This window comes from Vipera berus (assembly GCF_964194415.1).
Source record: "Vipera berus genome assembly, chromosome: 2".
NCBI classification, from domain to species: Eukaryota; Metazoa; Chordata; class Lepidosauria; order Squamata; family Viperidae; genus Vipera; species Vipera berus.
In genome coordinates, this window is record NC_138203.1 from 159,455,089 (window position 1) to 159,472,580 (window position 17,492).

At 41.1% G+C, this 17,492-nt stretch overlaps 1 protein-coding gene across 1 annotated transcript; it reads left to right on the plus strand.

Annotated features, from left to right (window-relative positions):
- The first annotated feature begins 473 nt into the window (after positions 1-473).
- Positions 474-8,903, plus strand: SSTR2 (somatostatin receptor 2). The gene is made up of 2 exons (XM_081321697.1): positions 474-604; positions 6,948-8,903. The coding sequence occupies exon 2, from the start codon at positions 7,047-7,049 to the stop codon at positions 8,163-8,165; it is 1,119 nt and encodes a 372-aa protein (XP_081177823.1). The 5' UTR covers positions 474-604; positions 6,948-7,046; the 3' UTR covers positions 8,166-8,903.
- The last annotated feature ends 8,589 nt before the right edge of the window (positions 8,904-17,492 follow it).

The window sequence follows — 17,492 nt, forward strand, 5'->3', positions numbered from 1 at the left end:
CCACTGCCTCTGCCCTCCGCCTAGGCAACCTCGATCACCCGCCCCCCCCCTCCTCTCCCGCTCCCCGCCTGCTGCAATGATTGATCCCTTCTCGAAAGGCTGCCCTATCTTGGCAAGCACGATTTCGGTGCTAGGTGGACTTTAGCGTTCCCTGATTGCATCGCAACCCTGGCGTGACACAGCTCGGTGAAGAGCAGCCGGAATAATTATCGGACGGGGGAGGGGAGTGGCGCGAGCGAGCGAGCGAGCGTGCTCCGTCCCGGCGGGTGCATCCGCGGAGCGCTTTTCCAGCGCCCCCGTGCCTTGAGCTCCGTCTGCACACGAGCCCGGGATCCGCCGCTTGCGCTCCCTCGCTCCGCCCCACCGCCTGCTTTTTCCCCTCTCTAGGAGCTCCTCCAGCAGCAGGAGCAGAGCCGCGCCGAGCGCCGCCGCTCTGGCTTCCTCTGCGCTTCGGAGGGAATCTTTTCGATCGCCAAGAGCTGCAACGGATTCATTGGGACCAGAGAGCAGAAAAGAGGCGCGCGCCCCCGAATTGGAGCGTGCATCGGGGGAAGAAGGGAGAGAGCGAGCGAGCGAGCGAATGAAACACTGAGGCTCCGACCTCGTAAGTGATCTTGGAGGAGAGTTGGTGGTGCACCGTGATCGGGGTGGCGGGTGGCGGGTAGAGGGATCGAAGTATTAGGAAAAAGAGTTACAGGTGGGAAAACTTCCTGATCGAGGAAGGACCGAAGCGAGACTGGTCCCGATCGATAATCAAAGCAGGTCTGGTTGTAAAGTGCTAGTTCCGAGTCCCTCATTGCTTACGCTCTTTTGGTTTTTTTTTAGGCTGCTGTCGTGGGCGCGCTCATTTTGGAAATTATTCCCTTGCATTTAATGGACTTTTCTTTCCCGAGCAAGCAGAGCGCACAAGGAGCAAGATGTGTGATCTGTTGCATGTTTTACTTAGAGCCTCGTCCACGGATGGGATGGACGCCGGAGTTGGCTTGCATGCCTTCCCTCTCAGCTGGGTTAGAGTCAAAGTGCCTTAAGAGAACCTCCTTCCTAGCAACAGATCCTTAGCGAGGCTTCTTCCCATTGCACTGCCTTTATTCTATTCAGGCTGGTAGAAAAGAACAAATCCTAATGGTACATGATAATGTTTACTGTGTTGCCCAGTTCCCTCCTAAAGAAAAGTGGATGTTTCTGAAGCATCTTGGGCAGCTTTCTTCCGTATGTGCCTTCAGATGTCTGAGAATTCCCTTTGGCGGTTTTGACTGGCAGTTGGATCCCCAATTCTTCTGCAGATGGTGGACGTATGGGTTATGTGAAGAGAGAGGGTCTGTGCAGTGTAATATTAACACCCCACCACCACCACCTTTACTTTGACTTCCTCATCTTTATCCCCAACTCATTTCTCAGCTCTTCCCAACTGTTGAGAATGAGGGCTGCCCAGCTAGGATTCCCAGTTTTAGTTTCAACTTGGTTTCTGTGAAATGCATTCATCCCCCTCTCACCTGTAATGTGAAGAGCAATGATCAAAATGATGTGCTGAGATAATGCGTGCACCCAAATATGTGCAAGTATCTGTATGCTCCTCTCCCAATCTAGAGATCGTTGCAATCTGATCTTTTTTCCAACACCAACAACCTTTTTTTCTGACTTAAAGGGAAGAGAAGGGCGCCCACATTAATCAGGAATGTGGTTTCTTTGATTTTTGTTAGGTTGATCCCGGCTATCCATGAGTTTTAGTTTAGTGTGTTAAACAAATGCAGCCATTAATGGGTTAAATTAGTAAATCATGATGGAATAAGCTATGGTTGAGCTAAGTTAGAGTGACAGGGAAAGACAGCTCCTACTATTCCCAGTGCTCTTGATGGTCTCTCTTTGCCTCTCTGATGTTTTGAGTGGCTCAGCTATAGCCAGGTACAACTGGAGACTATGACTTGACTCAGTCCAAGTTTTATTCCTGAAGAGAGTAAAAAGATCTTGTGTAATATAGCCTGAACTTTTTGATAAAAGATGGGTGTGTAAATGTAACTAAACTCAGATATTAATTTTAACCACCCAAGACCTTTTACTTAATGTTCTTCAACGCCTACCATTTCCATACCTACCTCTGCTGCTTGGATCCAGTGCTGCTTGTTTGATTCAGTGAGGGAAGCCAGCAGGAGAAGAAGCTGGCAACAGAAGCGTCTCCTTCGACCAAAGAGCTATCTATCCTAAGCGTCTTCCCTGCTCCAACGTGTTCTTTTCCTCTTTTCAAGTCTGATTTGATTAGGAGCTGTGAGACAATATCCAGGAATGAGAATGGCTGCTGTCTGTTTTGAGACACCCAGTATATGTCAGCAGCTCCCAGTCAAGAATGAAATAGAGCAAATAGAGGGAATACTTGGATGGAAAGTGAAATGCTCTTAGGAGGGCTGGTGTCAGCTTATGCCATGCCAAGGAACTATTAAAAGTTGGGTTAAGTCTTGTTTTGACAGAGATGCTGCACATATATTTAGAAAGATTAAATCACATTGATTCCCTCTTGGCAAATTAAAAGAGACCCACATTGTGTACATTTTATCGTTTGGAATGGATTTTTCCGAGACGAGACCGGTGAGAGGGTTTTTAAGAATTATCTTCTTGCAAAGAAAGGACCAAATGTGAGAGTGTGGCAAGAAAAGAGTTTGCTGTTCAGATGTAGGACTCCGAGTATTTGAATACAATCGGCCTTTTGATTTCATAATTGAAAGTAATCAGGATTTCAGAAGTATTTAAATTAGCTAGGATGCTGTGCCGACAGACCTATTTGCATACATCAGGATCTGCAGCACTTGCAGAATACGGACAGCCAATGAGAATGTGCTCCTCTTGACAAAAAGATGAGCACAAAGATACCTCAGTCTCTCCGTGACCAGTCCCTCCGTGAGGGAATAAACAATTGTAAACTGTATATTTACCTCCTGATTTGAAGGTTCTGCATTTTGTCTCATTTACCAGCTTCTCCAATGGCCAGAAATGTTATCACCTCTGCAGAACCACTCGGAAATTGCCCAATTGCCTCCCACCCCATCCCCCCACCCCCACCCCGTCCTGTGCTTTCATTGGCACAAAAATCTTGGTTCACAGCACTGATGGCATTCCCTTGTTTTAGTAATGAAATGCCTGCAAGAAAAAAAGCAAGCTCAGAGAGCACCAGGGACACCTCATGTCAACCCTGAGCTACAAATCACTCTCCTTTATTTGCACAAAATATGTAGACTGCAGCAGAATGAAGTCAGGAAGGAATACAGATAGTCCTTGTCTTACAATCAAAATTGGGCCAGAATTTCCATTGCTACGCAAGGCGGTTGGTTGTTAAGTGAGTTGCAGCAGAGTTTACTTTTTCTGCCACAGCTAAGCGAATCATTGCAGTTGTAAAGGGAAACAGGTGGTCATTAAGCAAATTGCAACTTTCCCCGTTGACCTTGCTTGTTGGAAACCAGCTGGGAAGGCTGCAAATGGTGATCACATGACCCCAGGATGCTGCAACGGTCATAAATGCATGCCCATTCCCAGCCCCCCAAATTTTGATTATGTTGACCATGGGAATGCTGCGATGATCATACATGTGCGGATTAGTCATAAATGACATTTTTTTCCAGTGCTGCTGTAACTTAATCAACCACTAAGGGAATGGTTGTAGGTCAAGGACTACTTGTATGGGAGTTGGAAGTTCAATTTGCTTTGTGAGCAGATTTTCGGCCACAGATCATAATGCCCAAAATCTGGGATGCACATTTACCTGAAAGTAGCACTATCCTGTATAGAAAGGTCAGACCAGACCATGGTGGCCCAGTGGTTAGAATGCAGTATTGCAGGCTTATTCTGCCAACTTCCAGCAGTTCAATCCTGACAGGATCAAGGTTGACTCAGCCTTCCATCCTTCCGGGATTGATAAAATGAGGACCTGGATTGTTGGGGGGCAATAGGCTGACTCTGTAAACTGCTTAGAGAGCGCTTTAAAGCAATGTCTAAGGTAAAGGTAAAGGTTCCCCCGCACATGCGTGCTAGTCGTTTCCAACTCTAGGGGCCGGTGCTCATCTCCGTTTCAAAGCTGAAGAGCCAGCGCTTGTCTGAGGACATCTCCGTGGTCATGTGGCCAGCATGACTAGACGCCAAAGGCGCACGGAACGCTGTTACCTTCCCACCGTAGTGGCCCCTATTTTTCTACTTGCATTTTTACGTGCTTTCGAACTGCTGGGATGAGTAACAGGCGCTTACTCTGCTACGTGGCACTCGGGATTTGACCCGCCAAACTGCCGACCTTCTGATCGACAAGCTCAGCGTCCTAACCCACTGAGCCACCGCGTCCCTTTAATATATGTCTAAGTGCTATTATTATTGTTTACCTCCATACCATAATCTGAACAGATTTGAAAATGACCCAATTTACATGTTTAGAATTGCATGTTTAGAGATATCTAATATTCACCCCTTATTATTTGCGTACATGTTGTGGAGGGGAGATTTCTCGTAAATAAAAAGTACTGTAGGGTATTTGTTTTGAAGAAGTAAGTAGAAAAGTGTTCTGATTTTCACACCTGAACTTTTTGAAAGTACAAGAGCAGAGGCTGATAGCTTTTTGACAGAGTGTCTGTCTGTTTCAGTAATTACAATTTTCATGGGGTGAGGCAAAGACATTGCTGAAGGGACAAGATATAGAGTTTCCTACTTGTTGCTTAACACACACGTTTGCTTGCTCGCTTGTTTGTTTTCCTGCTGAAAATCAGGAAGAAATCACTGATGATTTCTGACATGTTTTCGGAGAGGAGACTCTACAATTGGGGGGGGGGGGAAATATTGGGAGTTACCTGTGGCTTGCAAGCTACAGAATGCTATCCTAGAAAATAGGTTGTGAGAAAAAGAAATATTAGAGATTGTTAATCTTCTAGCTGATTCTTCCAAAATAATCTCTTACAATTTGCGACTGGACCCCTGTATTCATTCTTTTATAGTAAATACAGTATTAGAACCTCAAACCCTAGTTTGGTTTGTACTCTAGCGCTAAATGTAATATCTCGAGGAATTACTCTCTTCCTAGAAGGTATCTTTCTCCATACTTTTCACATCCGTGCAAAGGGATGCATTTAACCTCAGCATTGTTTCTCCATGGAAAAAAACAACAACCCATAGGTTGTGTTGGTGGACAAGAAGTAACAAGGACTTGGTTCCCATTTGCCAGAATGATATTGTTTAACATGGTCAGCTGTTGCAATGTAGGAGCTGGCTACGTCTCAAAAAACTCTGCAGTCCAATCTCGTCCTCACCTCTATGGAAGTGCAATCATATATCATACCCCTTACCTGGAAACAGGATTAAATAAACTGCAATTTGCATTACATTTGGCATTTTCCCTTATCACCTGACCTATAATTTGGGAATAATCTGGTGTATTGTTTAATGAATGAGAAATGAGTTGAGGAAATTTGTGTCAGAATGAATTTTGTTGAACAAGCTTGGCTTTCAGCCTAACCTATTTTATAGGGTTAACATGAAAAAAAAATGAAACTCATATACAACACATGAAGCTTCTTTTTATAGGTAGTCCTCGACGTATGACCACAATTGAGCCCAAAGCAAGCAAGACAGTTAAGTCAGTTTTGCCCCCATTTTGCGACCTTTCTTGCCACAGTGGTTAAGTGAATCATTGCAGGTGTTAAATTACTAACACAGTTGTTAAGTGAATCTGACCTCCCTATTTTTTTTAAAAAAATCCCATTTATATCCCGCCCTTCTCCGAAGACTGAGGGCGGCTTACAATCTAAGAAGCACAAACCAATGTGCTTAGCAATAGCCTTCATTCTATGTATATGCCTGCTTATTTTGGCTTTCGGGCCCCCCCAAGCGGCATTATTACAAAGTCAGCTTAATTGCCCCCAACAATCTGGGTCCTCATTTTACCTACCTCGGAAGGATGGAAGGCTGAGTCAACCTTGAGCCTGGTGGGACTCGAACCTGCACTAATTGCAGGCAGCTGGTGTTACTTACTTGTCAGAAGGTCGCAAAAGGGGATCACGTGTCTCCAGGACACTGGAACTGTAATAAATACATGTCAGTTGCCAAGCATTCAAATTTTGATCAAGTGTCCGTGGGGTTGTAAGTATGAAAAACATTCATAAATCGCTTTTTTCAGTGCCGCTGTAACTTCAAACAGTCACTAAATGAATGGTTATAAGCCAAGGACTACCTGTATGCATTTTAATAATAATGTCGACAACAGTAACAACAATGGCAATCCACCAGAATAATGTTTTGAGCATCCTAGCAGTAATGGGTTCAGTCTCATCTATTATTAACAGCATTCTACAGGGAATAGGAAGTAATCCTCTAAGCCACGGGTGTCAAAGTTGATTGCATCACGTGACATATCATGACACTTTTTGCCTTTGCGCAGCCAGGGTGGATGTGGCCTGCGCGTGATGCATCTGGCCCGCAGGCTGCCAGTTTGACACCCCTGCTGTAAGCCAAAGTTTCTCAACCTCAGCAATTTGGATTTGTAGACTTCAACTCCCAGAATTCCTCAGCCAACACGCAGCTGTGGAATTCTGGGAGTTGAAGTCTATACATCTTTAAATTGCTACGCTTGGGAAACACTGCTCTAAGCTTCGGCATCTCCCGAAAAGTTCCTAAGGGAGGCTGAGGGACCTTTTGAAACAGCATGACTAATCTGAGGACACAATGATTATCTCCCATCTCCTTTTTCCAGTGGGAAATCCTAGTCACTTCATCTGTGGTAAATGATGGGACTGTTAAAGACTTTTGGCAGCAGATTTTGTTGAATCTCAGGACCAGATAAATGGGAGAATTATACTTGGTGGCCTATGCTGATATTTCTCTGTTACAGATAACATCCAGATTAATCATTAAATGAGATAGAATTCATATGAGAGATCAAATAAAGAATTATCCCATAATTTATTTCTCATTTATTTTGTGCTTAGATACCACTTTATCTTAGACGACCCTGAATCAATCAAGATGGCGTCCTCTTTTGCTTGAAGAAGATTTCTTGTCAGGCAGACAGTGACAACAGTTGCATCATGGATCAGGATAACGAGTTGCCCAACACCACAGTCTTCTGGTTCCCTTCAACTTCTCAGTTCGACAGTTTCTCCCCAGAGACTCCGGCTACTAATATTTCCATCAATATCACAAGCCACCACTATGACTTGACTAGCAATGCCATCCTCACCTTTATTTACTTTGTGGTGTGCATTGTGGGCCTCTGTGGAAATACTCTAGTCATCTATGTCATCCTTCGATATGCCAAGATGAAGACGATTACCAATATCTACATCCTTAATTTAGCTATAGCTGATGAACTGTTTATGTTGGGCTTGCCCTTCCTGGCTGTGCAGGTGGCTCTCGTTCAGTGGCCCTTTGGGAAAGTCCTCTGCCGGATCGTCATGACAGTGGATGGAATCAATCAGTTCACTAGCATCTTTTGCCTCACAGTCATGAGCATGGATAGGTATCTTGCTGTAGTACACCCCATAAAATCTGCTAAATGGAGGCGCCCAAGAACAGCAAAGATGGTCAATGTAGCTGTCTGGGGCATCTCACTTCTGGTCATATTGCCCATCATGATATATGCTGGAGTGATCAATAATCACGGAAACAGTAGTTGTACCATGATTTGGCCAGATGAGTCTGGTGCTTGGTATGCTGGCTTCATTATTTATGCCTTTATTCTTGGCTTCCTAGTACCCCTAACCATCATTTGCCTTTGTTACCTTTTCATCATCATCAAGGTGAAATCATCTGGCATTAGGGTAGCTTCCTCCAAGAGGAAAAAGTCAGAGAAAAAGGTCACCAGGATGGTCTCCATTGTTGTTGCTGTTTTCATCTTTTGCTGGCTGCCCTTCTATATCTTTAATGTCTCATCAGTCTCGGTGTTTATTGTGCCAACACCCGTCCTCAAGGGCATGTTTGATTTTGTGGTGGTCCTCACATATGCAAATAGCTGTGCCAATCCTATCCTTTATGCCTTTCTGTCTGACAACTTCAAGAAGAGCTTCCAGAATGTCCTCTGCCTGATGAAAGTTGGTGGCATGGACGAAACGGACAGGAGTGACAGCAAGCAGGATAAGTCCAGGCTCAATGAAGCTACAGAAACCCAGAGAACATTGCTCAACGGAGACCTTCAGACAAGTATCTGAGACCCCAGCAGTGGTCAGTACATCTCCATAGCTTCTTCATGGAAGGCAGCAGTCCATATCAAATGACAGCAAGAGCCATTGACCCTTCTCTTAAGGGAGCAGCAAATGTATGTGATGAAAAGGGCACCGATGCCCATCACAGCTCTAGGCTAGGTTATGAAGATACTAATCAAAAGAAGAAGTATATTGTGGGGTGATAGACTAGACACACACATTCGTGTGTGCACAATAATACATGCATGTATAAAGGCATGATGTGATCAATCATAATAAGAAAGTTTATACTAGATCCATCAAAGAATGTCTATATTAGATTCATCAAACTGTGCTGTCTTTAAAAAAAATACCTTGACTGATAAGGGTTTTCCAGTACTGAACTATTCCCTTTCCAGGATTTGAACTATAATTTTAAAATGATTGGACAAGCATTAAATAAACAACAAATTCCAATTCTGAACATTTTGTATTAATCTGGGACCATTGGCATCCTCTTCCCATTCTAAAATTAGATACTCTGGAAGTTTTGAGTTTCTGCCCTTTTTTAGTTAACAAAACACTACTTTCATGTATTCAAATCAAATTAAAATAGTCATGATACTATTTGCAAGTTGGAAGAGGATAATGGGAAAACTATAGATGCATAAATATATTAAAAGAATAGCTAATAAAATGTTATCTTCAGAATGAGGATTGTATAGCTCGTTGGGGAATAGAGGAATGTCTGGAGCCATAACCATATTGTTTCCTACATAATGGTTTTCTTGCAGAAAATAGGGCAATTGGATCTCACCTGCAGGATGCCCACTAGGTGGCAAGAGAGAGACATTAAAACTTCTTACTCTTTACTGCCATCTTTATTATTTTTTTCAGCACTATTGTTGGTGGCCCCACAAAAAGACATTTTATAAATAGAGCTGATATTACCAAAGTATGAATGCAGGTTTTCCATATTTGACAAATGGATACAAAATCTACACTTGAATTATTATATTATATGGACTATTATATGGACTAACCAACTTTTGTGAAGCAAACCTTTTTAGCATAGTGAGTCTTACTCCAAACTTTGACATTTTTAGATAAAATCTTCATACAGGTTTTTTATGTTGGCTTTTGTTCCTGTTGCTATATTAAATGGACCCATACAACTACCCACAAATTTGTCGGCTAATGAGTATACATAGTCCTCAGTGTGGTCCAAAATTTTCTCCCAGGTAAAAGCAAACCCATAGTGGCTTGTGTATTTATGGTTTGTAGGAGAGAATTTACTCCACCTTGGGCTCAAGGTTAATATAATACTTCTTTAATAATCATTTTTGTTACCTATGTCCTATCCATTTTGCTAAGATCAGAAAAGATCATAAACTTTTGATCATTTGATATTTAGCTAATAGGTAACATTCATATATGAAGCAGCCCTGATAAAATTACAGTGGCAAATGTGCACTATCATACTTTTTGCTTGCTATCTTTTCTTTATATGCATGGTGGTGCAGTGGTTAGAATCCAGTATTGCAAGCTAATTCTGCCAACTGCCAGCAGTTTGATTCTGAGCTGCTCAAGGTTGACTCAGCCTTCCATCCTTCTGAGGTCGGTAAAATGAGGACGCAGATTGTTGGGGAAAATATGCTGACTCTGTAAACTGCTTAAAACAGGGCTGTAAAGCACTATGAAGCAGTATATAAGTTTTTTTAAAAAAAATGTTTTTTTAATATAAACATCTTGATATTTGGTAAACAGCGTGTTGTCTGGGTTTATATTTACAGAGTAATCACTATCAATTTCTATATTCCAAATTATATTCTACATTATAGCTTTGCTTCATTTTCTCTTCTTCCAATAATATTCTCTTTGCAACCTAAATTAATACAATTCTTATTAATTTGATAAGTAACAATTAAATATAAAGGTTTTTCTAAAATTTCTACCACTAATAATCTTATCAATATCATGCTTCTTTTTTATCTGGTCATCTTGGTTGCCTTGTCATAAATCCTGTTTACAATTCTTATTTAAATTTATTTTCTCTACAATGTCCAAAACATTTCTAGTGGTTAAAATTTCCCCAGAATTAATTACCCTAAAGTATTTCAATCTATTTTCATATCTTAAAAAATAAGAAAAAGACACAAAAGAAAGACATAGGAAAAGAAAAGACATGAGAGAGAGAAAAAAGGAGAGGAAAGAAAAAGAAAATAATATACTACTTAAAATACGTATCCCTCTTGAATTAGTACACACTTATTTCCAAATTCTTTCTGTTCTTTTTTACCCATAATTAAACCTATGTTTAACCTTTAAATGTTCCATTTAATAAATCCAATCATCTAATCTTTAATTCTATTCAAAACATTGTTTACCATTTTTAGTTATCCATTGGAATTTTCTTAAAATCAATTACATTTAAATATCTAAAACATTTCCTTTATGTTAATCATCCAATACATTTTTATAATTCTCATATTGAAAAAGAAAAGAGAAGAAAAAGATACTGTCTTACTTAGAGTTCATCCCTCTTAAACTAAAATCTTTCAATTTCTTCAGCATATTCAAACAAGTGTTTAATTTTTAAATATTCCCTCTGATACACCCCATCATCTAATTCCTCAATTCTCACTTTAGCCCTCTTCCTTTGCCAAGAATCTCTCTCAATCAATATATTCCATTGCATCAAAGAGTCTTTCCATAATCTTGTACATGTCGTGGATATAGTAGACAAATCAAACATCCATGTCTTTGTAAAAAGATTTTGCCCCTTCATATTCATTGAAGATTTCTGTCATCATCCCTTGTCTCCCCATTTCTTGTGGTACTCCCAATGGCTCAGCAATCCGTTTTGTCAAATCTTTTTCCTTATCCTCAAATTTACTTTGTGATCTTAAAGTTATCTTTTCAATGTTCAATGATTCTTGTAAGTCCTTCTGCACTTGAATCTCCACTAGTTTATGTTCAGTTGTCTGCTTTACATGATCTCTCTCATTTTTTGTTTTCTGATCATTTGATTGTTGTGACATTAAATTGAGAATTTAAAGTTTCAAATTCATTTTTAATTTCCTCATGGTTTGAAGTTAATATCATTTGCATTTGTTGTAACAGAACAAACATTTCCTCCTGGTAAGTATTTATTTTTTCTTGGTATGTTCTTTCTGCAGATCTCTGATGCTCCATAATGACCAAAAGTCCTTTCTCTGCCAATCACTTTAAAGTCGCAGTTTTAACAATATTTATAATCCAGGAAGGTCAATTTTTTTCTACGTTTTGTAGTTCTCATTTTGTAGATAGTCCAGCTTTGTTTAATCAACACCTTGAAGGTCACAACAACAGGGTTCTCTTTCTGGGCTGTATATTTAGGGTAGTATTTTCATCCACCATTAGATGTCAGCACCAGTCCATCTTTCAATTCCCTCCCCCCCCTAAACTTAATTTGCAGCTTCCCTTTAGGGGAGGGTGGAACAAAGACACACACACCCTCACTTACGGAGGATTTTTACTTCTGGGGTTTTTCTTTTTTTTTCCTCAGGAAATCAGTCAGGTAGAAGAGAGAAAATCAATATTCTTACCCAGTTCAGTCACGCTGTTTACAATCACGCTTAGTTTAGTGCTTTTGGGCTTCGGCTGCATGTAGCTTGGGCTGGATTCATGAATGACGCTAACCTTTCTTCTGCCAGGTTTTGGAGAGCTTTCCCCACACGTCCGGATCGACCGCCGTCTCCCCAGGATCGATGGGGCTTCCCTCCTTCCTTGCCACCTCTCCATGGCGGCTTTTGGCCCAATTAGGGTCCCCAAACAGAAAGAAATCAACCGTAGGGCGCAGAGCCCGCGATCCCTCGGCTGCTGCGCTAAACTGTGCAGAACCGGAAGCCGAACCAGTATATAAGTCTAGGTGCTATTGCTGTTGCTATATTCTTAAGGATCCTGGTTAAAAAAACAAAAATCTGGCTAAATTACTAAATGAGGGACCAAGCTGTAACACTGACCCACATGGAAAAGGAATCTTTGTGCACTTCCCTATATCAGTAGTAAGGAACCTGTGGCTCTCTTTGGTCAGGTTTTTTTTTCAACCTTGGCAACTTTAAGATATATGGACTTCCAAAATTCCCATGCTGGTTGAGAAACCCTGGGAGTTGAAGTCTTAAAGATTGCCAAACCTGACAAACATTGATCTAGCTATTCCAGCTATCCCTTACTCTTGGCCATCTTGTCAGAAGCACTTGGGAGTTATAGCTTGGCGATATCAGACAATGGGCCTATTCTGTATCTACAAGTCCTGGTTACTGAACTTGCCTTAGGAGTTCAGTATGGAAGATAATCTCCACTTCCAAAGTTTCCAGTTCAGAATCTGTTAGTTGGGGCAGAATCTTCAACTGAGCCGCTGAGGGCTATGCTTCCATCTGTGAGCCATGAAAAATCCAAACCAGCCTACAAATTTGCTGACTCCTGCTGCTAAAACCTATCCTGCTTCTATAGCTTCTGCTCTGGCTTGCCATTAAATGGTGGAGGTGGTGGTGGTGGTGGTGGTGGTGTGTGTGTGTCCTGTCTTTGCATTGTGTGTATGTTGGGTGTGTGTGTGTGTGTGTGGGACAGCCAGCATGCAAATTCTTGCTAAACCCATCTACCTCTGCGCTTGTAAAAATGTGGAAGTTTGAAAGCTTCTTTGTTTCTTTCTCCTTCCCTCATTGCTTTCCTTGACTCCATTATCTTGACATATGAAGGACAGCCGGGGAAGCAGGCTTCCCTCCAGCTTAGCTTTTGGTAGGCCTTAGTGAATTTCAGGAGAGAGAGAGAGAGAAAGAGAGACAGACCAACTGCCCCTTCCCGTGCACTCTGCAGCATGTTTACGCTCAGCTCCTGCATGCACACTCCCAAAAGTCTGGCAGTTCCTCTGCGGGTGTCTTCTCTCTGGCATCTCCCTTCTTCCCTCCACATGCCCAAATGCCATCAGGGAGTTTGCTTTTAACTGGGAGAAATGAGCTTCTGCACTAAAAGCTCTTTTCTGTGGTGGAATACTTACTTGGGCTTTTGCCGGTCAGAAATCACTTTACTAGTCAGCTTTCTCAGCTGGGAGCTGAGGATGCAGAACCCAATGTTAAAATAAGCCAGCTAAGTAACTAAGTGGTAAAATGAGTGTGCCGGCTCTTAAAGCCCCCGTTTCCCCAGGTGTCTCGAGTTGCTTTGCTGCTGCGCTATCTGCTCGTTGGGCTACCTGGAACCATTTATTACAATAGAGGCCTGCAGTTATATTTAGCTCTTTCCTTCTAGAGGAAAAACAAACAAACATGGCAGGTAGAGGAAACCTCATGCAATCAGCACTCCTACTGCAGTGGCCAGTAAGTACCTGTATCTCACCTATCCCACATCCTCCAAATACAGTATATTGCCGATAGAATAATTGGCAAAGCAATTAGCTTTCATATACCTTGAAAGTACTATGGGTGGACACCAGCTTTGAAGAAAACCTACCTTAAAATTGGAGTAGCTAAGGACAACTTAATCCTGTCTCATTCAGGGATGGGATGAAGGCATCATTATGAGAAAAATGTATAGGATTAATTGAAATATAAATCAGGCCTTATTTATGAAATGTTCAGGGCCAGTAAAAGAGGAGCATACAATATGGTACAATCCTTCTGGCAACCAGTAAGGAGCAGGGCTTTAACCAACCAAGATTCTTGTTTCTCTGATTGCTATCTTTAGAGTACTTATATGTCAGGGCAAAGGATTAGGACCATACACTAAGTTGCAACACAGAATATTTATTCAAGCCAATACACAAGAATCTATTCAACTAATGGTCAGTACTAAATTGGCATTAGAAAAGGTTCAAAGGAATTCAAATGAAATGGATCATTTGTGGCGACATAGGGACTCTAAACTCACACTTAACTCCACCCCCAGTTCTGCCTACTCTTCTTCCATATCATACCTTTTTTCCACCACCAGTTAAGTTTCTGCCACAAAGTTCTATATCGCTGCATGATTGATAGATTTCAGTGATGGGATTCAAATATATGAACAATTGGTGTTCTGTGTAGATGCCGCTTCCAGAAGTCCATTCTGGGCCTGGGCAACAAAAAATTAGCTACCGGTTCTGCCGAAGTGGTGCGAACTGGCTGAATCCCACCACTGATAGATTTTGTAGGACCAAATTAAGACTTGCAGGACCTGACGTCTGTATTAAGATATATTAGTTCAAGCCTTTGCGTTTCAGAGTTTGTTTAATGAAGGGTTATCATAAATTATAACATGACCCCTATCAAGGAAACCATAGCTTGAGTAAGTTTATCTTTCAGTTGTTGTCCCCAGGAGAACAGATTGTTGATAAAACAAGGTGCATGTTGATCATTAAAGTCTTGATATTCTTAAGGATAATTAAGTTTTAGGATCCTAGGTATTTTAACATGGCTTTTACTTGCTGGAGTACATTATTATTTGGCCCTCGGTCACAGCTGGCCCTTGTGGCTCTTATTTTAATGGCAGTTTTGAGCACAAGAAACTATTGAATGCGATCTCATCAGGACTTGAAAATTCGCAGTCATTGCTGCGATTTCATTTATCCCAAATGTTGGGTTCAGTTGTTATTTATCAAACAGGACATAGTAGATGCTGATGACATCAAAGAATTGATCTCTCCCTCTCCCTCTCCCTCTCCCTCTCTCTCTCCTGCCATGGTTGTAAGTGGGAGGACTGTTATAAGTTACTTTTATTAATGTCAACTTTGAACAGTCAGTAAACGAATGGTTGTAAGTTGAGGACTACCTGTAAAGGAGAGGTAGACAGTAAAGGTTTGTGCTATTTTAAAAAAACCAACAGCTATAACTGGATTGAGCAGGGTTGTAACCCAGTAACATTCCTGCAAATAAGAGAGGATAATATTTTAAAATAGAATAGAATAGAATAGAATAGAATAGAATAGAATAGAATAGAATAGAATAGAATAGAATAGAATAGAATAGAATAGAATAGAATAGAATAGAATAGAATAGAATAGAATAGAATAGAATAGAGCTGGAAGGGACCTTGGAGGTCTTCTAGTCCAGCCCCCTGCTCAAGCAGGAGAACCTATACTATCTCAGACAAGTAACAGTTTAGCCTCTTCTTGAAAACCTCCAGTGATGAAGCGCCCACGATTTCTGGAGGCAAGCTGTTCCACTGGTTAATTGTCCTCACTGTTAGAAACTTTCTCCTTAATTCCAGGTTGCTTCTTTCTTTGGTCAGTTTCCAACCATTGTTTCTTTTCCTGCCCTCTGGTGCTTTGGTGAATAACGTGGCCCTCTCTTCTTGGTGGCAGTCCCTCAAATACTGGAAGACTGCTATCATGTCTTTCCTATTTCTTCTTTTCTTTAGACTAGACAGACCCAAGTCCTTTGTACGTTGGGATCTATGGACTTGGGAAGCTACATATACTGTATTATTTTTATTCTTTATATGAACTAAATATATCCAAAAGCTTATACTAGTATTTCATTTCATGAGCCATGGTGGCATAGTGGTTAGAATACAGCACTGCAGGCAAAACTCTGCCCACAGCCAGCAGTTCGATCCTGACCGGCTCAAGGTTGACTCAGCCTTCCATTCTTCTGAGGTCGGTAAAATGAGGACCCGGATTGTTCAAGGCAAAAGGCTGACTCTGTAAACTGCTTAGAGAGGGCTGTAAAGCACTGTGAATCATCTAAGCTCTATTGCTATTTACTTTCATTTGGAAAATTGCCTCATAATTGGCATTTTTTTAGCAAAGTTCAATAGCTCGGGGAGAGGGGTTTTACAAATGAACCAGGAGTTCTACATCATTATTGAGCTCTCTACTGACCTTTAAAACAAAAGAAAATGACTCTGAAATCATTTTCTTCCTATGTATGTTTAAGAGTCCTCATACAATCAATGCATATAGTGCTATAATTACATGCAAGGGGAATAAGACCAAAGAAGAGAGACATTTTAGATGCAATATGTATTCTAGCCAGTTGTATGGCAAATCCATAGAATCAAAAAGACATTTTACTTTCAATTTTGCAATTTGTGGTAAAGGTCTGATTCTGCATCCTTTCTTTTAAAATAGCAAGATAACAGTAATACTGTATCTTATCAGACTCCCTTTGGTGACTGTGGAAAAAGAAAGCTTGAAAACCAAAGCTGTGTACAACAATAAAAATATAAAGAACCACTAATTGTTGAGGGCATTGATTTGCATTACAAATTCCTGTGCTAAGCTTTCTCTTCATTTCAACAATAATTTGATGCAGATCGGTAGTTCAGGAAAAGCCCACAAAAACAGCTTTGCATGTTGAAATGATCTATTGTTTACACTCCAGGTTTAATAACATTTTAGGTGGAAGAGGTGATGTGAGGTGTGCTGAAACGTTAGCAAAAATCAGCTTTTCTAAAATAACTCAGTGCATGGAGAGGGAGACATTAAAATGTAATTAGATTATTTATGGGAGCTACAGTTGGTCCACGACTAACAATCATTCATTTAGTGACCATTTAAAGTGACAACAGCACTGAAAAAAGTGACTTCTGACCATTTTTCATAATGACCATGGCAGCATCCCCATGGCCACGTGATCAGAATTTGGATGCTTGGCAACTGGTTCATATTTATGACGGTTGCAGTGTCCTCGGATCATGCGATCTCCTTGTGTGATCTTCTAACGAGCAAAGTCAACGGGAGAAGCCAGATTCACTTAACAGTTGCAGTGATTCAGTTAACAACTGTGGCAAGAAAGGTCATACAATTGGGCAAAGGTCACTTAACAACTGTCTTGCTTAGCAATGGAATTTTGGGGCTCAATTGTAGCCATAAGTCGAGAACTACCTATGTAAGCTTCCATTTGGGTGAAAAGTGGAAGTGAAAAGGGATGAGTTAAAAGAGCAGCTGCCTCCAGACTTACCTTCATGAAAGTGAAGAGCGTGAACAAAGGATTTTGACACCGAGAAAGAAAGATAATATGGAGAGAGAAAGAGAAAGAATCTTGTGCTTAGGACATGAAAAGCTGCAACTGCAAATGAGGTTCCCCCAAATTCAATGACAAATATTAGCTGTACCATTTAAGTTTTAAACCATCTTAATTTTGGCAAGGGTTCCCTCTAATATTGGTTGTCTACTATTTTAGGACTAAACCCTGTTGTGTTGCATTTGATTCTCACTTTAATTTGATCTGTTGAGAAGTGATGTCAATACGGTTTTCAAGCCAGACATGAATCCATCTCATACATGTGCCAATCAGCCCATGCTTAACTAGCTTGCTAACCAATTTGTTCGTGGGGAACTTTGTCCTATGTTTTGCTGAAGTCTACTGTATTATGCCCACAGTGTTCCCATAATGTCCT

What these genes read in the sequence shown, in the direction of transcription:
- SSTR2 (XM_081321697.1), top strand. Translation starts at nt 7,047, where the DNA reads ATGGATCAGGATAACGAGTTGCCCAACACCACAGTCTTCTGGTTCCCT.